General features: G+C 43.4%; 1 protein-coding gene across 2 annotated transcripts in view; it reads right to left on the reverse strand.

Moving 5' to 3' along the window:
- Positions 1–356: 356 nt before the first annotated feature.
- The window catches only part of LOC138600413 (ATP-dependent RNA helicase DHX15-like), a 40,679-nt gene continuing 19,958 nt past the window's right edge, over positions 357–21,077 (reverse strand). For both annotated transcript variants that reach the window (XM_069671834.1, XM_069671833.1), the window contains exons 7-14: positions 13,088–13,174; positions 12,612–12,761; positions 12,051–12,159; positions 5,286–5,477; positions 4,198–4,320; positions 3,927–4,117; positions 1,941–2,110; positions 357–767 (exon numbers count right to left, since the gene is read on the reverse strand). In XM_069671834.1, the coding sequence (XP_069527935.1) occupies positions 650–767; positions 1,941–2,110; positions 3,927–4,117; positions 4,198–4,320; positions 5,286–5,477; positions 12,051–12,159; positions 12,612–12,761; positions 13,088–13,174 (1,140 nt within the window). In that variant the 3' untranslated portion in view covers positions 357–649. The remainder of the gene's footprint in view (positions 768–1,940; positions 2,111–3,926; positions 4,118–4,197; positions 4,321–5,285; positions 5,478–12,050; positions 12,160–12,611; positions 12,762–13,087; positions 13,175–21,077) is intronic.

The raw sequence follows: 21,077 nt of genomic DNA on the forward strand, positions 1-21,077 counted from the left end.
TGGTTATTTAGATCACAGAGGTGCTTAGAATTTGTGCTTCTCCCAACTGCGAGCTTTACCTTCCACATTAGAGCGACGCTGACACAAAGCAGAACAGCCAGCACAGGCTCCAGCACAGCAGGGATTTCACACTGATCCTGTTCCGAAACATTTGTAATTAACATTCCCCCTCTACTCCGACTGTTTCTGAAGCTATCAATATCCCAGTAAGAAGATTTAACTTCCCCGAAGAGCCGGGAAACGAGCTGGATTTAGCAGGTCAGAACGTGAACGCTCGGTGCGTTTGTGTGCGGGTTAAGTGAAAAGTTTAGGCGCAGATTATTATTTTAATGCTGACACTGGGAAAATGTTGTATTACAAAGTCATTTTTATTAAGTTGAACAGTGACAGGAACAATATATTATGCCTGCATTAAAATACAGTATAAATTATGTTGGAATGTTTGAGAGGCAGAGCCCCGAGCTGCGACTCATTATGGATGTAACATTAAATATCATGCTTTAAATCAGGTGACTAATTTACAGTACATTTGAAGGAGTGTGTACCCATTGAAAAAGACACAAGGAAAACATCACGGTGAGGCAAAATGAGGTTGCTGTTAGAGTTCAGGTTTTCCTTTGTACAGACGCCGCAGCGCATGCAAACCTTCTCAGTACTGAGTGTATTCCTTGGATGAGGCTTTTGCAATGATCTTCTCCAACTGTCTCTTTGCTTCGCACTGGGGGAAGTTACTCATCTCATAGTACTGCGGGGCAATTTTCACCAGCCTAGAAAGGAAAGCGAGTAAACATTAGTCACACACACAAAAAAAATGTCTTCAGTGTTTACTTGTGGGAGAACGCCGGTTTAGCTTTTTCATATTCACAAGGTGACACATTTGAGGTTTAATTGTACAAAGGTCACAAAGGGGAAGACAGAAACACGAGTGTGCAAAGAGGCCGATTTTTTATTTTTGTTTAACCTGAGAAGTTAGAACTCTTGTTTGTGTTGGCTCTGCGATCCAGCACACTACATTGGAAATGACTATTAGGATTAGGAGTGCAAGGATTGGACGACTTGCGCGACAACAATCGATGACAAAATCAGTTGTCAATTGTCGATAATTAACTGTTTACGTCATTCCGTGTTTTTTATGCCGCGCATGGACATAACATTGTTTCCCGGAGCCGAATATGCTGAGGAGTGAGCCATCTCGCCTCCTTACTATCTCTGCTGAGAGTTACCAATGCAAAACAGCAGCCGGGAAGCCGCAGGTAAACAAAACAGAAGGTGCTTTTCGACAGCAGTAACTAGGAACCTTTTGAGGAATCTGTGCATTTCGATAGCAGTACTTTCCAATGGTGCAGGAACTTTCAGGGCGAGGCCTGCAGGCCTACTCGAGCGTTTTATTTAACCCGCCATGTTTAAGATACTGCAGCTGCAAGCTCACTGTTATGATCGTTAACAATCAACCGTTATCAATGCAATAAAGCACCATCAAAAACAGCACAAGTTGAATCTCCTCCATGCTAACAGGCTAACTGTAGCGTTGCACGAATGATGATACCGGCCCGTTCGTCGAGGTCCAAATGCACTCTTTCCTCAGGCCAATGGGGTTTGAGCATGGGCTCACATGACCTCCAAGCTCAAGCACTAGCTTATAGGCGTTAGCATCTAGCTTTCCAGTGCTTTTTCGTTAACGAAATAAACAATGTGTGATCGGCAAGGAACTATCATCCTCCCGCATGAGGTACCCGAGCATTCGAAAAGCGGCGGTTGATGCAACACTATCGCGTCCTAAAACTTCTGGGAGCATTTCATCCTCAACGCTGCAAACATTTTATACTTACAATTTAAAAAGGAATTCTTTTTACAGAGTGCATTTTGCAAAACTCAAGTATTATTTCAACATCAATCATTTTATAATCCCTATAAAACCTGTAGCTGCAGATGAAACGTACCACTCCGGTTTGATGTCGGTGCATGTGCGGATGTAGTTCTTGGTGGTGAGCACAAACTCGTTGTACAGCACCCACTCCGGCTTGTGGTCCAGCACAGTGGAAGGGTGCAGCTGGACCACCTGGTTGTCCTTCACTGTCAGGTAATGGCCGGTGCGCTCCAGGTGAGCAATCTGTTCACCACCACAGAGGAAGAAGAGGGTCAATGCGGTAACAGAAAACGCAGAAATCAAGCCAAAGCAGGAAGACAGAAGAAAGGACAGTTTAAACATGTAAACCCATCAAATAAATCTCAAATAAATGACTTCTATCTCGACACAGACGCAGCCTGAAGTTGAAAATAAACTTGATTTTTGTCCCTTTTTTGTCGGTGCTTCGGAAAGCTGAGGTGGCTGTTGTGATTAACCAAAGCAATCAGTCTCAATAAAGGCCTCGCCCGACAAAGACATGATCTGAAATGCTGCGAAAGCCCCAACATGAGCCGCAAATTTGTCTCCGGGATAAAGGTTAATGTTGACAAATATTTAAATATTAACTCCATAATTCAACCTGTCAGGTCGCTTGTTTCAGGTAGCCCTGAAAATGGCTTCTTGCAGAATGCCATTTGTTTCCTTGAGCGAGGAGCAAATTGACTTGATTTCTATTTATGTGTTTAAAACAAAGCTGCTCTGTGTGTGTGTGTGTGTGTGTGTGTGTGTGTGTGTTTAATTTGAAGGCGGCTATCCATTACAATAAACAATTCACCTGCAAACACTTATTTTTCATGTTATCAAACCCAGAAAGGGCAAATGCGAACGAGTGTCAGAAAGCACTGGAGCCTGATATATATACTGCATTTGCACAAACAAACAATGTGTGACTTAAAGTGATAATGTCAAATATTTTCATGTAAATAAATGTCTGTTAAGTCACTATATATCGCTGAATAAGGGAACACAATGGTGGTTGAGCCTATGGCCCACTGATAAAAGCCTTTGCATTTGCAGTATTATGGAAGTTAGTGACGCGTTTCCATCACCCAGCAGTGGTTGGTATGCCACAGAGGGTAGGCGGAGCTAAGCGGCTGCTTTTCCAGTCTCTGAAAGTGTTGTGAGTAAACAGTAATCTACTATGGCTGAACAAACAAAGAAAAGATGGATGACTACAGATACAACTTCAAAAATAAGTGAAAATCCAAAGGAAAAGACGCTCAGATGAAGGAAAACAGTTTAAAAAGGAAAGCGACCATCAGCAAGGAAAATCAAGAGTTACAACCGGAGCCAACCGTGGACGTCACACATGAAACACTGTCTGGATATCTGGGAAGTGTACTCCCGCAATTACAGTTTATCGCCACAGGTGGCGCCAAAGAGAACGAAACTGAGATCTTCGAGATTCGCACTTTAAAGAGGAAAGTAATGGGAGACTAAATCAGTGTTAATATTGGCAGCAGGACGAAAATGCTTTTTAGTTTTAGTCATATTTTAGTCATTTTTACCCTTTATAGTTTAAGTCGACGAAAACTCAAAACATTTTAGTCCAGTTTTAGTCTTTTTAAACTAATTCAATTTCCTTTCATCTGTCCTTACATTAATGTTCCGCACTGGCAATATAGCTCCTCAGCTGAGGTTATATGTGTACATGGAAACTTCTGGAACGTAACATGTAAAGCCACAGAACAAAGCCGTGCAGTTACAGCAGCACACGCTGCATACGCTGCACACTCCTCTCTTGCCTTATTTGCAGCAGCAGTGTTGGTTTTTACCGTAAACGCTTTTTATATATTCATCTTCGCTTCTTATTTAAACAGTCTCACTGAAGCAGATGATCGCTCCTTTTTATGCGAAAGTAGCGCGTAAAATGTCTCGTTAACAAAAACAAAACACGTGTCGTCAGAATTTTTATGATAAAATATCAATTTTTAGCTTTTATAAGGGGAGTTTATTGTTTAAAACCTACACTTAGAAAAATCGCATTAAACCTTCCCCATTGGACCCCTGTGTGACTGACCTGCATGAAGAAGCCTGTGACCAGCGCTCTGCGGATGTTGGTGTAGTAGTCTCTGCTGCTGAACTCAGTGCTCCGCCGCGGCAGGTTGAAGCGATCCATGATCCTGGCCAGCTGCTGCCGCACGTTGTCCGCCGACATCAGCGAGCGGTAGTTGACGAAATTGTCGTAGCACCACTGAGTGGACTCGTGATCTGTGTGAGACGGGGACAATGTTCATGTTAGGGACAGGAAGGTAGCGGGTGAAACCAGCGTGCAGGAGAGGGGCGCTCACTCTGTTTGAAGGCGTGGTAGACGTTGAGCAGCGTCATGTGGTCTCCGTCGATGTGGGCGAAGCGCATCTTGGACTCGTCTGCCACCTTCTTAGCCTCCGTCGGCCGCACAAAGCACTGTGGGACTAAACAAGGTTGGTATAGGCCCCAACACAGCCGCCCATGGGGATAAGTTAAGCGAATCCCACAGAGAGGAACAAGGCCTCAGCTGTAGAGAGGCACAGAGCACTTCACAGGGCTCATGTTGTGAAGTGTTTATGGTTGGAAAGGAAGAGGGTCAAAGAGGAGGGGATGGATGGATTCTCTAAGACACAAGATACAGCAAACATATGACCCCTAGCCCAGACAAGAATGCTACATTGTAGACCTGATACTGCAGAGTTAGCTCCACCTCCTCTCTGTGAACTTGCTCTGAATTGCTTAACGTCAAACCTGCTCGATTGCGGCTGTAATGGGTGAAAGCTGCGTTTATTGAGTTTCGGTTGCTGCGGCGGCACCCTCCTCAGGTGAACGTTCGCTGTGCTTACTCTAATCAACTCAGCAAAAACCTGCCAACCTGAAACGCCTGCTTTAAGTGCACGCCACGTCTAAACAGCTAGTTAAATCCATTTCCCCCGCTCTCAAAGACCCTCGCGCTGCCTTCAAAGGCGCCAAGATTCATCTCAATGAGCAGCATTCTGCTTGGGCAAGCCCAAAGTGCAATTACTGCTGTAGCACGCTGGTGCTGCTCCAGCTACACCTATGTGTTTTGTACAGACGTGTATTTTCCCCCCTTCCACACATATAACAGCTGACACCACTGACTTTATGGTTGACTCGCCTTGTAGGTGCGTTTTTAATATAAACATTACACTTAATCTACCTCGGAGGACTATCTTGTGTTCATATGATTGAGTCAGTTTTAACATTTTATATTCTACGTTAGAATTTATCTTTCCAATCCTTTAAATAGAATAAAAAGACGGCTCAAACATATTTAATGGATTTAAAGAGAAGATAAAAGCCGCTCTGTATTTTCCCTTTAAGCTCATTGGTCGCTTTTAAGAGTAGCAGCTCGGCCCCCACACAGCGGGCCGGCCCTGAGCATTACCTGACAACATGGCAGTGATGGAGAGGATCTCGTTGGAACAGTTGAATTCGCAGCTGGCGATGACCATCTTGGCCAGCTGGGGGTCCAGCGGGAACTCGGCCATCATGGAGCCCAGCTCCGTCAGGTCGCCGTCGTCATTGAGCGCCGCCAGGTAGTTCAGCAGCTCCAGGGCTCGCATCAGGGTCTCTGGGGCTGGAGGAGACAGGATCAAGGAGAGATGGGCCATTATCATTAACGTTCCAAGCCCCGTGGGCAAAACACACACCGATGACAGAGATGGAACAAACCGCCATTTTTATATATCAGAGAAGAACAATTTGGAGCTGTTTCAAACACACGTGTCAGGAGTGATTAATGCTCTCGCGCTGCATGTTTAAACTTCTGATCTGAAACTATTAGTCAATCCACTGAAAACTATTTGATCAACTGTTTTAATTCATTTTTCAAGCAGAAATGGCAACCACGGGGCGCTGGTGCAGCTCAGAGGGTAGAGCAAGAGGCTGCAGGTTCAACTCCCACCATCGGCCTACTGCTGCACGTCATTCACCACTCTCTTCTCCCAACAGTTCCTGGTCACGATAAAGCAAGACATTTTTTGTTAGCTAAACTAAAGATTTATTGGGCTGGTAAAGTATGGGAAACAGTGTTTACATTTTTCGCCGGTAACACGTGTAGTTGTTCGGCAGATAAAGATTTCAACAGCCAAAATGTCCGGTGGGAAAATAAGCCAAATAAATAAATAATAAAAAAAATAGTAATGGCTTATAAATAAGCTATTGTGTGAAGTAAAAGACGTGTTGCCAAGAGAACTTAAATATAAACTTATACAGCCTTTGCCTCCACTGTTAAAGCATCAAGTGGTTGGTTCATGTGCTACAAGACATATCAGGGACAACAGCAGTCATCTCCATGGCTGGGCCTGTCTGCTTTTAAACTGCAGTGTACCAAGGACAGGCTGAACAACACGTTTTCAGATTGGCAGGTTTCAGACGTCACAAACCTAAGGAGCCGATCCCGTTAATGGACGGGGTGACGCTATGCGTATCATTATGTGCAGCCTATGGCAACCACTTCGGCGATGCGTGAGCCAGCTGTAACCGCCATCGTAATTTATGCAAACTCACTAATGACTACTAACGTTAACAATACTGACCCAAACGATAATTTTACAAATGCGAATTTGGACCGATGTGCCTTTTTTTTTTCTTTTTTGGCTGACTGCCGGGGTCAGCCCTACACACAGGTCTGTATGTGACTGAGTGACGTAGAGAGAGAGAGTTGCGACATTGCAATGGCGGATCATGGAGCCTATTGGACCTCCACCGACGCGACTCTCTGTCTATACGGCTCTAGATACTTTGTTCGGGGAGTAGGCGGGCTGCTCCTCCTCTGCTTGTCCGCTGTCCTCACCTACCTCCGCAGTGCGCACCTCCTTTCAAACACATTGTCATCGGCCTCATTAGGACAGATCTCGTAACACATTGCCCACTGCGGTCAGCCACATACTAGGTTTTGACCTCGTCTTGTTTAGACCTATATTGGCTTCTTAATGACGCTTATATTAAAGTTATTTTATTCAACATAAATGAAATGCAAAGACACACATTTAGGATGATGTCTAATGAATTCATTCTGGTCGAATTACTTCATTAATTTGGCATATATGGCTATTCAAAGCACATGTCCGACAGTTTTTCTATAAGGCCGGAATTCTGGAATATCAACGGCCAAATTTGCCTTAAAAAAAGAAGTCTAGTGTGAACTCTGATTGGAAATTGATAAAAATTCTTGTATGTGGGGCACTGATTTGGCTCATATGCACAGAGGCTACAGTCCTCAACGCACTGATCGCAGGCTCGACTCCCAGTCTGCTGGTCATTTGGTGCACGCCATCCCCCGCTCTCTTCTCCCCGTATTTCCTGTCTGTTTTCAGCTGTCCTGTCTATTGAAGGCAAAAAGCCAAAAAAACACTGCCATTATGTAGTACTCAAAAGTGACAGTCTTGTCAATGTAAAAAAAATATATATATATATTAAAAACACAATTTTCCACATTTTAAAAATAAAAAAAGGGGGAAAAAAACATTTTCTTAAGCCTTGGAATAGAACGATAAATCAGTGGCGTGTCGTTCAGCTGTTAATAGATATAAGAAGACATATCGATGCTTGTTGGCTCAGTAGAGGAGAAGATCTGCATTTGAAATAAAAGAAAACCCATGAAAAACAGCTGATAGAACAGTTTATGCACCTGCTGTACCCGCACCTTTAACAGCAGACACATGTGAGTTAAGCTGAGACACAGACACAGTCTGGTGGTTTGGTGGCAGGGAGCATGAGGTCAATCAGAACGAGAGGGCTATCGGTATGTGACGACCAGAGTTACTCTAGACAGCGACTTAGCAGAGAAGTAATCATGGCAGAGCTCATTTTTCATCCTCCGCTCAGGCAATCCTTAACAAAGAATGCAATTACAGGGGGAAACTTTCTACTTAATGCTTCAACACAAAAGGCTTCCACCGTTTGGTTAAAAGATTTTTCCTCCAGATGCAATTATTGACCTTTGGCTCCCGAGAGCTGAAGCCTAATGACCAGTTGCATGTTAACTGAAAATTAGCTTCAAGCACTGGCTGCGCTGCTCGTTCACTTTCATTTCTCCCAAGTGCTCCCCAAAAAAAAAAATTCAATTTCAAACAGCAGGGAGGCATTTTTTTATGATTAACAAATATTGATTTAGGGCATCAAAGCTACTATTTTTTTTACACAAAGTGAAAGGCGGCCACATTACACACCACACCAATGGCTTGTGTGGGGCTAAACAAAAGGTGAAAGTCTGTATCCAAGTACTCCTAGCATGATGAACCAGTGTGGAAATTCAATATATACGCAACGCAGCTCATCAGAAAGTAAGTATTGACTGCTTCAACACACAAGAATCCGATATATTAACCAAGGGCCAAATCAATGAGATGAAAGGCTAAAGGTACATTAAACCGCATCGGCTTCGAAAGGTTCTTCTTTGGAAATGTCACGACGCAAATGAATCCCACCCAGCAGAGGCCGTGTGGAAAGCGCTGCTGATTTCTTTTGGATTTTCCATTTGGTTGGGCGGCTCACGCTGTCGCTCCTGTGTTTAGTGAGCGAAGAGAGAAATAAACTGGATGTAAGAGGAAAAAAATCAAGTCTCCTATTGAGGAATGGATAAAGCTAAATTGGGAAGGATATTGTTGGTCATCAAGGAGATGATAGCTACGCTTAAATCCATCTGATTTGAAATTGAAAGATCAAGAAACAACAAAACAATGTTGATCTAGAATTACCTCAAAAACACAGTAGCATAGAACCAGATGTTTGTGATTGTGAATATCACAATACTATAAAATAATGTCTAAATAAAGAAATAATAATAACAAAGCTCGCCGAAAAGAGTAATATTCTGAGATTAAAACAGGGGTATTGTGCTGTTTCACATTGTTAGACATGTATATAATGTTACAATGTTGGATGTCCAGAGTCAACGTGGGTGAAATTTCAAATCTGTAGGTAAAAGTATGTCGGTTTCACACAGTTTTTTCTACACGCTGCACTTTGTGACATCACAAAGTGCAGACTCAGCAGGCTTCAGAGAGCTGGCCAATCGGAAGAAAGTGGGCTTGTAGGTGTTGGGTTTCTTAAAGGGACAGAGCTGACTGAGTTGTTTCAGGCAGAGGCTGTATGAGGGCCTACACAGAGCACCAGTGTGAGATTTTTTAACTGTAAATTATGCTAAGCTACTCCACAGGTATCACAGTGATAAATATGAAACTTGAAATTAGCAAAATACCCCCCCTTTAAAGTCGTTAATTTGCCAGAAAACAACTGTTTCTCTTCAGCACTTTGCCCTGTTGGCACTGCTGCTTACACACGCGCAAGTAGCTTGGCGCACAAGTAACAGACAAGAAGGATTGAGTGACGCTCTGCTGCAAAAACACACGTTTCTATGCTCCCTGTTTGCCCCAGGTATTACGATCACACATGAAAGGTACCCTACACACTCATGATGGCTGCTCAAAGTAAACAAACCTTGCATTAGGGACAAAAAATATACAAAACTACTTTAAATCAACAGATTCAATCATTTTGTAGTATAGATGGAGAGTTATACAACAAACAACGACCCGAAGGTTGGGGCGGACTACTATATTAAAGGGGGGGTACAATGCTAATTTAAAAGCTTCATATTTCACTCTGTGATACCTGTGGATTAGCTTAGCATAATTTACAGTTAAAAAAAAATCATTTTTCTCTGCGCAGGCCCTAATACAGCCTCTGACTGAAACTACTCAGTCAGCTCTGCCCCTTTAAGAAACCCCGCCCATACAAGCCCGCTGTCTTCTGATTGGCCAGCTTTCTGAAGCCTGCTGAGACTGCAGACTGAGCTGAGAAGCCTGGGGATTACTCCAACATACTTTTACCTACAGATTTGAAACTTCACCTACGTTAAGTTTGGACATCCAACATTGTAACATAATATACATGTCTTTAAATGTGAAACAGCATAATACCCCCTCTTTAGGTGTGTTATGCGCTTGGGTGGGTGTCCTTTTTTTTGTACAATGGCCCTAACACGCCGTTGTACCTGTGCCTCTGACTTGACACAGCAAGTATCAAAATTGATTTACTGTGACTGTAGATGTTATAAAGCTCCTGTCCAGGAACTCTCACCAACTCCAGATTCCAGCGTGCTCCTCAGCTAGTTAGGAGAAACCTTCCGCCATGAGTGGATCAAATAAATAACAGGTAATCCTCCCCTTTCCCTTCACCCCACCGTTCCCAGTTAGTCTCATCAGACAAGGCCAATCCCATATGTAGCTGCTTACCCTCGCGTTTTGTGAGAAATGTGGGGGTGGGCGGTGGAGGTCGGTCACGTTTCACTGGCGGAATATAAAGGGAAGGCAATAGCTAAGGTGATAGCGCTGCTATTGATGTAACCAATTTCATTCTCAAAATGGCGTTTGCCACAGTGGACGGGGAGAGATGGGTTTAATCTCAGAGGTGAGATGAAAACTATATTATGGTGAGAAAAGGGGGGAGGGGAGGGGGAGGTTAAGGACGGGGAAAGGAGGGGTGGTCTCCTCTGGAACTCTGCGGGGGAAAGCCATAACTTGACGCCTCAATGAGACTGCACCAGTTTTACAGGCAGGATCCAGCGTGTAGAAGAAATAAGAAATAGAGCGAAACACAAACCGACTGATCAGCCTGAATCTGAACTCCACACATCACTCCCCTTACTCACTTTGAACAGCAATAATCTGAACTTACAATAGACTGCACATTAAATCTGCATGAAACTACTGTGCAGCTCGTGTCTGTCAGGGAGCTTACACTCAAATCACCAAACATTCAATATGCAGTATTTGATATCTGCCATGATCATTTTATCTTTACTTTGTCGTTCAGTAAGCTCCCAAGTGACACAGGCAACCCAGATATGATATTGTACATGAAACGCAGATTTAACAGCGGTTTGTTACTGCACTGGTGTTGATTTAGAAGGCACTGATCGCAATCAAGATCTCAAATGTTTTGATATTGAAGAATTCTTTTTATTTGAGTCATGGTTGGTTTTGTGATACGAGTGGTCACTGAAGTAGCTGCAGAAGAGCAACTGGTCTGTTCACAATGCAGCCAAACAATCTTACAAATTTTTAATCGCAAGTCAGTCAATAACAATTGCAGAAATAAATCTGGTCTCAAGCTGCACACGACAGCAGAAGATGTTCAAAATAAAATACTGGCTAAACTTGCTGTTTGTGAGTCCCTTGCTGAGAAGATGGATCCTGCCACCAATGATGAAAACTATTTTCTATTGTAAATTATAATGTATTTTTTGTTAAATTACATATTTTAAAGCTGCTGTGAGGAACTTTCAGTTTGTGTTGATTTTGGCGCCCCCTGTGGACAAAGCCGTACCTCTCATCTCTTTGCTGATTTTGTCCTTTACATGCTTAAGTGGCTGTTTTTAACAAAAAATCTCATCCTGCTTTCTTTAACAGTCATATGTATCACTCACTTTAAATTTGTGCCCTGGAAAATGTAAACAAAGGCAGCGTGCAGTTAATCGCTTCGTCTGACACCTCCCCCCCCGCCAGCAGTTTCAGGCATTAAAAATAACTATATATATCGCTGATGGTCTGGTTTGCTTTTATTAAGCTTTACAGTTGCTTTATTGAGATTAATACATACTTTATTATGTAGTAATTAGCAGTTAACTATGCACTTATTAACAGGTAATTATGCTTTGGATCTTAGGTGAGAACGGTGACTTATTAAGGTTAGTAAACCCTTAATTATGCACTTATATAGTAATAATAACACATATTTAATGTTAATAAGCACCTTATAAGGACTTATAACGGTCTTATTACCTATTAACTGACACTTAGTACAAGGACCTTAATAGAAAGCATTACTAAATAGTGTTGACATAACCTGTATACATGTTTTTATTCATGAATAGCTATAGAAAACCTTTTTTCCCTCTGGGATACCCTCCAAAACAGACTATGTCTTATGTTCCTGTGTGACCTATATATATATATCAAACATTTAGCTGTTCCAGCTTCTTAAATGTGAGAATCTTCATTTAAAAACAGTAAATACAGTCTTTGAGTTTGGGACTTTAGCTCAGATAAAAGAAGCAAATTGAAAATCGTTAGATGCAACCTTAGTAAATACAGTATCTTTATAAGCCCCCAGAAAAAAGTGCTAATGTCTTTATAAAACTAACCTGGCGGGTCCATGAAGTCAAAGTGCACCAAGTCGTCGATACCCAGTTTCTTCAGCTGCAGCACCACAGAGCCGAGATTGGACCTCAGGATCTCTGGATACGTGTTGTCCTGTGAGGTGCCAGAGAAACCCAAAGGAACATTTCAGATGAATTAGTCAGGGTGCTTATTATCTCCTCATGCATCGCTCATATGTCAACTTGAACGGGGATCGGGAGTCGAGGGCATCTGAAGGGCTATTTAACTTGTTTAAAAAATTCCCTTTGCCACTCGGCGTGACGTGGAAGAATTAGTCTGTTAGAGAGAACGACTGGGCCTCTGCAAGTTCATTTGTCACAAGGTGGCTGTTTCATTAGGTGGATGGAGGAAAGGGCGGAGGCAGTGTGGTTTAGCAGCGAGCTCTTGGAATTACAATTCCGCTGAACTGGGAATCATGGAGTTCAAAGAGCAAATATTGCATAATAGAGGTTTTCCAGCTGCTTAGGGGGAACACAAAGTGCGTGAGGCGTTGAAAGACTGAGAATCAAACACCTAATAGATTTTCTTACTGCTGTGTTTCTTACCTGCATTTCTGTCTTGTAAGCTTTCTCTGTGTAAAGGCGGAAACACTTCCCTGGGCGTGTCCGTCCAGCGCGGCCTGCCCTCTGCTGGGCTGAGGCCTTGCTGATGGCTGTAACCAAAAGGGATTCCACTCTGATGCGGGGGTTGTACACCTGTAGAGAAAATACAGCACATACATACCTACAATATACTATATATACAAGCAGCTTACATATCATTTTGCACAATAACACATACACACAATCCACCATGGTGCATATATAATCTATTTTAGCGCTGTGTGTATGACTTGGCTCCAGGCTGGAGAAATGTCAGAGGAATAAATAACCAGCTTTTCCATCTTTGCCGCTGTCAGGTGTGCAGCGCTGTGTTTATCTGGGGATTCTCAGGCAACAGACGCAGATGATCGCAGCAGATAAAGGAGTGGTGGGAGGGGACGGGGGCAGTTGGGGAGAAGGTTGGAAGGGGGGAAGCTAACCTTTTGCTTGGCAAATCCGGGATCAATTACAAACACAACGCCATCGATGGTCAGGGACGTCTCTGCGATGTTTGTTGACACGACGACCTGTGGAAACGAGAAGGGATGGGTTGAGAAATGATCCTCCTGCTGTGTTTAAAGGCCTCACACACAATATTTTTGGATTTAAGGTAGCTTCTTTTGTTGCAGTTAGACTAGAATTACCACCTTGCAGTTGTATGCCTCCGCCAACTAGTCAAGATGAAGAAATGTATAATTCCAGTGAATAGTTTCCAGAGAGAAATATGCTGCCCTCACTTACAGACTATTTTTCCAGAGGAGGAGAGAGTACCGATAAAGACACATGATGCAAGTATCATCACCTTAAGTTCAATATTAGCAAGATCAAAGAGCTTGTTGTGGATTACCAGAGGAATGAGAGCCCCCCTGTCCTGTATCTTGAGGTCTAAATCAATAAGAATTAGATTGGAGGGACAATATGAAGCATTATGCTTCACAGTAAAGTTGACTTTTCATGTTTTGGGTATTAAATGTCATCACTTCATCATTTTAAACCTATTAGAAATTTGTCTGAAATTTTCATTTGAAATTTTCAAATTGTCATAATTAGCATATGAATTCTTGAGTTATGGCCACAAAGGTGTTTTGTGAGGTCACAGTGACCTTGACCTTTGACCCTCGACCATCAAAATCTACACTGTTCATCCTTGAGTCCAAGTGGATGTTTGTGCCACCTTTTAGCATAATTAGCATAGGCATTCTGGAGTTATAACCAGAAACGTGTTTTGTGAGGTCACAGTGACCTTGACCTTTGATCTTTGACCACCAAAATCTAATCACATCATTCTTGAGTCCAAGAGGACGTTTGTGCCAACTTTTATCCAAATTAGTGTAGGAATTCTGGAATTATAACAAGAAACGTGTTTTGTGAGGTCACTGTGACCTTGACCTTTGATCTCTGACCACAAAAATCTAATCAGTTTATCCTTGAGTCCAAGTGGACAATTGTGCCAAATTTGAGGAAATTCCCTTCAGGCGTTCCTAAGATATCACGTTCACAAGAATAGAATGGACATGAGCTCACAGTGACCTTGCCCTTTGACCTTTGAACACCAAAACCTAATCAGTTCATCCTTGAGTCCAAGTGGACAATTGTGCCAAATTTGAAGAAATTCCTTCATGGCGTTTCTGAGATATTGTGTTCACAAGAACAGGATGGACGGACAACCCGAACACATAATGACGCAGAGGCATAAAAATAAAGCCCAGAACTTCCTTTGGATTTCATTAAAGTGTAAGTGAAGTGTTTTCCTACAGCAGAGCAGATCAGAAATCTTAGTTATTCTTAAGCACGAGTAGGAACAGACACAAACAAGTGCAGATATCAGCTCTGCTTTAACTTGAAATATATTCCCTGATGTGAGCCAGTTGACTGAAGAAGCTTGTAGAGATGTCACTTCAGTGCACTGTACACTCGCTGCCTAATGCAACCCAACAGGGGAGTACCACAACAGTGTCTGCAATCAACTTCAATGTGCTATCAGAGAGAGAGCTAGCTCGGTGCTCAGCGCCCCATCCAAATGCATTACCTCTGGCCTCTTTCTGCTACGTCTATGTGTGTGTGTCTGTCTAACTGTCCTCAGCATGCTTTTGTAGAGATGTCAGCTCCCCTCTCTCGGGCAGTTCTTCCCAAAATCTATTTTAAATCGCAGAAAATACTTGATGTAATGGTTCCTCTTTGGTGGCCTGCTTTCTGTTTTAAACACATTGAGAGCTCTACGACGGTCACTGCTTTCATCCGAGCAGCTTTTCTTCCTCCCAAAATGAGGGCCGCTCTCGATTTCTCATGTGAATCCAGCATGTCTCTGGAAATTTGGAACACTGCTGTCTGCTAACAGGCCAACTGTGCGCGCCTTATTGTCGATGATTGGCTCTTGAGCAATGCTGGCTCCTCCAACGCTGTGCTTCAAAACAAGGCAAAAGCAAACAACACAAATACATAGAAAAACCTATAGAGCAGATGATCCATACACCCGGGGGTGCAGGTGTTATGATGTCATGGAACGACCCACCAAATCTAAAGCTGGATTAATACTTGATAGATTATACAGCTGATTATAGTGTAGCATTAGATTCCCCCTGTTGATACCACCATCGCACTAATTGGATGTATTGTACGTGATCATGCCGTATTGTGCTCTAATTATAGTCTTTCACTCACTATGATATAGAGAGATGGTGGGGTACGCATTAAGTCATAGATCTAAGGAGCAGAATTTTAAACTGCTACAATAAAAATGTCTGCACACACATAAAATTGGATAAATATCTTGTATTTACCGCAAACAATGCTGGTACAGAAAAAAACACTGAACACACACCAACACGTTTGTAATCATGTTAAAAGCGATTAAAGGCATAATTAGTAGAAGCCTTAAAAAATGGGTAGCAACATACATTTCTTGGAGGTGGGAGTTTGCTTTAGAGCGTAACTGCAGAGACAAAAATATCAAACAATTGAGTTATTTTTCTTTGATTCACAACTTTGTACTTGATGAAGCTGCTACTTCTCTCCCTTTGTGAAAAGCTTCAGTACTTCGATACAAAAAAACGAAGATTGTTGCGTCTCTAACATATTTTAGCAAAGAAAAGTAGAAGTATTGATAGTTTTGACAACCCACATAGAAAGACAAGAAGAAGATGAAGAAGATGAAGGAGAAAGACAAGAAGAAGAAGAAGAAGAAGAAGAAGGTGAAGGAGAAAGACAAAGAGAAGAAGGAGTGGAAAGACGAAGGAAAAGACGAAAAAGAAGGAGTAGAAGAAGAAGACGAAGAAGAACTAGGAGTAGAAGAAGAAGACGAAGAAGAACGAGGAGGAGAAGAAGACGACGAAGAAGAACTGGGAGTAGAAGAAGAAGACGAAGAAGAACTAGGAGTAGAAGAAGAAGACGAAGATGAACGAGGAGGAGAAGAAGACGACGAAGGAGTAGAAGAAGAAGAGGAAGAAGAACACGGAGTAGAAGAAGAAGAAAAAAAAAAATATTAGACTAAGGGGAAATTCAATGTTTTCACTCAGCTACACACACATGCCCGAAGTACACACATGCACAAACAGGACCCTATAGACATGCACTAATGGAGAGATGTCAGAGTGAGGGGGCTGCACATGGACATGCGCAGCGAGCAGTTGGGGGACTCTGTGCTTTGCTCTCGGGCACATTGACAGTACCCAGGAAAGGAACTGGCCCCTGGTAGCACCTCTCCAGCTACCAGCCCCAATGCCATGCTTGATCCGTACCGGGACTTGAGCCGACCGCCCTCAGATTCCCAAGCTAAGTCCCTACAGGCTGAGCTCCTGTCTACCCCAATTAACATGGACTATAGCTTAACGTGGATCTATAAATTCAGCTGCAGTCTTTGAGCTCAAAAACAAACCTGAATTTCTTAAGTAGCATTATATCAATGCTAATACCCACCTAGTGTTAGTCTATCTGGGTTTCATAAGCAAGGAACAGCTTGTGCATCATTTGCATTTTATGTTTAAATGCTCTGACAGACAAATACCGAAACAAGTGGAGGATAAACGAGAGAAATAAAAAGCCGCTTCTGAAAATAAAAGCAAGTGGGCAAACAGTGGACGTGCACCATCCTTCAGTCTCAGATCTTTTTCTATTACAATTATCCCAAATAGCAAGGCTGTGTATGAGAAATGACAGCTGATTCAGAGCAAAGTAAAATATCAAATGAGTCACATCAGCCTATGGGTCTGTTGCTGTCAGCATATACACAAACAGGGGGGAGGAGGGGGAGACAGATTTGCAGCTGCTCTCATGCGAACCTTGACCGCCGCTAGGATGAGTGCTCCTTATATAACCGCTGAAACAGACTGGACAGAGAAGCCCTTTGGATTCATCATAGCACTTGAGACTGCGGTGGCCGGGTCACAGCCCACTCTACCGGCAACTGCCACTCCAGAGTCATAGTTTAATATACAAGTGGGTGTTGGGAAAAAATGCCTCTCCACGCTTTAATATCTCCTCTTCGCTCGCTTGCTAAACATCTACCAAAGCAGGGACAAGATGCAGGCTGACCTATGTGGACGCTTGGCCGCAGCCGCGTGCTTTCTCGGTCGTCTTTATGATAAAATGCCAAACCAAACAGCTCTCTGTAGTCTTTGCTGATACAGGTCCACAGAAGCAATTTTGCACACTTGACACACTTCCTTTGTAGCCGTGCCTCTTCAGCTGTCTTCAAGCTGTGAGCCTTACAGACTTTTAAATCCCACCTTTTAAGCGAGGATTTCTCTCCAGCCTGAGAATGCCTGACTGTTTAGTTATTAATGCCAGGGAGGGCCTTTTTTTTTCTTCCAGCGTTCAGCCCTCGACCTCGGGTAATTCACCTGTGGAAGGCGAGTTCCCCTTAGTATTCAGGCAGAGGAATGAAGAGAAGGGAATAAACGGCTGTGTGAAACTGATCAGATGGCAGCATCTGGCGAATGGTTGGGTTGTTGGTAATGAATTTGGTGGATGAATGGCGGGCTAGGTCTGACAGACAACTGAAAATATTAGCCAGCTTAGCGGGGTTACACCAAGACCAACAGCAAGGTACACTCAGGTCATTTTCACTGTTAGAGCTTATTGAAACATAACACATCATGTCGCCTTTATCAAAGGTTACTCTGTTGTTTACTCTGTTCTCAATCTGCATTTCTAACAGCTCGACATCCAAGTTAGCATCAGTGCTGATTGGTGAAGCAGACGCGCGGTCACAGCATAGCAAAGACGACTATATCAAACACAAACTGTATAGCTATTTAGCAATGAGATAGCATTATTCAATTATATGTTCTGTAGTTTCTCTGCTCCATTTCAGTGCATTTCAGTGCCCCACCTCTTGATACCTAATGATGAGGGCTGGGAAAACAGATAAGTATAAACAAGTACCGTAAAATCCGGACTATAAGTCACCCCGGAATATAAGACGCATTTTTCAAACCACTTGTTTTCACCATGTCAAGTCCTGCTAGCTACCGCATGTCCGTGACCAAGCGTTAGCTCGATTACAGCGCCATCATCTATGTAAAATACCGTAACACAATAAAATACCTCTCTCTGCATTTTATACTGGAATATTGTTCGCAACGGTATATAGGCCGCAGCCCGATTTTTAGATGAAAAAAAATGCGTCTTATGCACTGTTCAATAAAGTAGTTCCATTCAGAGTAAGAGTTTTTTTTTTAAGATCATAGACCCTTAGTTTGCCTACTTAAAATTTCAATAAATGAACTGAAACTGAGATAAAAGGTGAAAACGTGATATAAATAAAAGGCCCAATATAAGCAGTGAAGCACCGTATTTTTCCCTTCGCTGTGGCTGCACAGAGAAAACGGTAGACCTGAAAGCTGTCGGGTTTCAAGTTAGCAGAAGAAAAACCAGGACGTGCAGCAGTGAGACACTTATGTCTGAGAAAGCTGGCATACGTTACGGCGGGAAGAAGACGACCAACGATCAGCGCTAATATGTGCGCATGAAACCACAGCACGCGAGCACGGCAGCTCAGAAGCTGTGTCCGAAATAAGGGGCTGCGGCCTTCGAAGGCCGTATTTGAAGGCCGATTGCGTCAAAGCGGCGCCTCGAAGGCTGTCCCAATTCAAAGGCTCCTTCAGACGCGGCCGGCAAATGCGTCCTCCTTTGCGGCCCAATCCCGAGATTCATTGTGCACCAATTCAAACGAGATGGCGGACTCTTAAGCGGCCAAGGAATACACTTTTAAATGTCAACATTTTTGGTTTCAACTCAATCGAATAGCTAACGTTACACATATTTAAAAAAAACCAATGGGCCCTTGAGAGAAATTATACTAGGTTAAGTTACGTGACGTTAGTTGTGCTCGGGAACAGCTGGCGACGCAAACAGGAAATCCTCCGTACACTGCCTCCTTCGAAGGCTGCAGCCCCTGGATTGGGACACAGCTCAGAGTCTCTGATCGTCAGTTGATCAGGATTAAGGATAAAGAAATGTACAGGGAGTGACAGGAGGGACGGGAAGGACTTTGCTTCTTGTGTTGGCTTTATAGATGGCGGCAGCGGGCTGGGCTGGCAGTTAACCGCAGAAAAATTCAGGCCTATTTAATCAAATATATATCAGAATCATCTGTGGTTTTAAATTACAGTGAGAAGAAGAGGGAAAACCTGGTTAGCAAAGACAAGGTTTGTAAAAGTTTAGTTTATAGGAAGCCCCGGGTAACGGGATGTTAAGTTCCTGCAGTGGGAAAGGGGCTATCAGTGGCCCAAAGGTACAGAGGAATCACATCTTTATGAAACCAATTAGTCACACTGTGGCGGTCTGAAATTAAAGTGGGCAAAAAAAACCAGCAGGTTATCAGAAAGAGTCTTGTGACACACACGATATGCCAGCGCCCAACGTCCCGGCGAGGAATGAAAGGCATGGAATGATTTAAAGTCCGGCTGAAAAATGGACGAGGTGAGGCTGTCCTGCGTGTTGGGACACAGTCGGTGCTCCAGCAGATGCCGCACGCGACACCCTCTCACATTTCATGATCATATGGGTGGCCTCATTGACTGCATTGATTCTGAAGGATTATCAGTGCTGGGGCCATTACGCCGAACATAGGCCGGCTCCTTCCAGTCTGTTGCAGCGCGGGATAATCCTGGCTTCTTCATCAGTAATATCATTAGAGCATCATCTCTGCATGTTATTTCTGGGTTATTACCTGCAGGAGAGCAAGTACTACGGCTGACGCGGAGCATCGTTCACGTTCCCTGCTGGGGCACGCAGCCGTGTTGACAAATAAAGCTCCTTCCCTGGCTGGGGAAAAGGAGAACGTGCTTTGAGCTGCAGCCACGCACCCACATTCAAAGCTCACTGAAATGGATACGTGGCGGAATTAGAGTGACATTTGCAGGAATACTCGAAACGTGACAACGCTAAGAACATACCTCGCACTCCTCGCAGCACTTTGAGACGCTGTAAAGCAACGCGAGATTATAATCTTTGTTTGTAATTAGCAAATTGCTGCCTCGCGTCTAAATGACTAAACTGTTCAAAAATAGAAGATCAGTGGCTTTCCTGCGGAAATGGAGCAATGACGAGCGAGTGCTTTATGTTAATTGAGGGGTGCCTAATGCAGGCATTAGCATGCGCGGCGGCAGACATGGCGAACCTTAATTCTTTTTCACCACTTTCTCTTGGGCTGGCTTGGATGACATCTCGGCGTCTCTCACTTGACGAGTCGCTAAGGCGGTCGTGGAGGAGAAGGCACATTGCCTTCACGCACGGCAACTTCAGATGCCACCTCTGCCATTTGAACAAGCCCCTGATAAATTCATCTTGAAGGAGGGAAAAAAAAGGGGGGGCTAAAAGCGGCTGCTGGGTTGACAGTTCAGAGGTCACACCGTCAGAACAGACACTTTTACATCGTGTATAACTTAACTCAGGGGAAGAAGTTGTGGCAGGATGTTGTTGTTCTGCAAGCCTGCTGCCAGTAGAAAACCCCCTTTTCCCTCCAAGACTAATGTATATAAACGCACTGTACAATGCTGAAACTGAACAAGAAGTATTTAAACCCGTGCCTGTGCAACCAGGGCCGTGTTTCATGTCTACATTGCTTTGAAAAGCAGAGGCAAACACTGCGAATGATATTTTAACTTTTGAAAAAGATCTTAATCACACTACTAGGAATGCTGAGCCTCCTAAGCCAGCGCAGCACACACACACACACACACACACACACACACACACACACACACCAGGCAGACACAGAGCTGGAAAAGATGAAACTGTAAAACTAAAGACATAAAAGGAAGATGGTTCAATATGAGTCGTACCTAGCTCAGAGCTTTGAATTTAACAGCCAAATCTGAACAAAATTCTGACTATTCGTTCCTTGTTTTGCGGTCGGCACCACAACAGAGTCTGCTACCTGAGTCACATGTGTTCAATAAAAGCTGCTTGTCAACTCTCCAAGTGTTT

This window comes from Semicossyphus pulcher, unplaced genomic scaffold (genome assembly GCF_022749685.1).
Source record: "Semicossyphus pulcher isolate SPU_LCO1_2020_fin unplaced genomic scaffold, fSemPul1.0.p SCAF_21, whole genome shotgun sequence".
Taxonomy (NCBI): domain Eukaryota; kingdom Metazoa; phylum Chordata; class Actinopteri; order Labriformes; family Labridae; genus Semicossyphus; species Semicossyphus pulcher.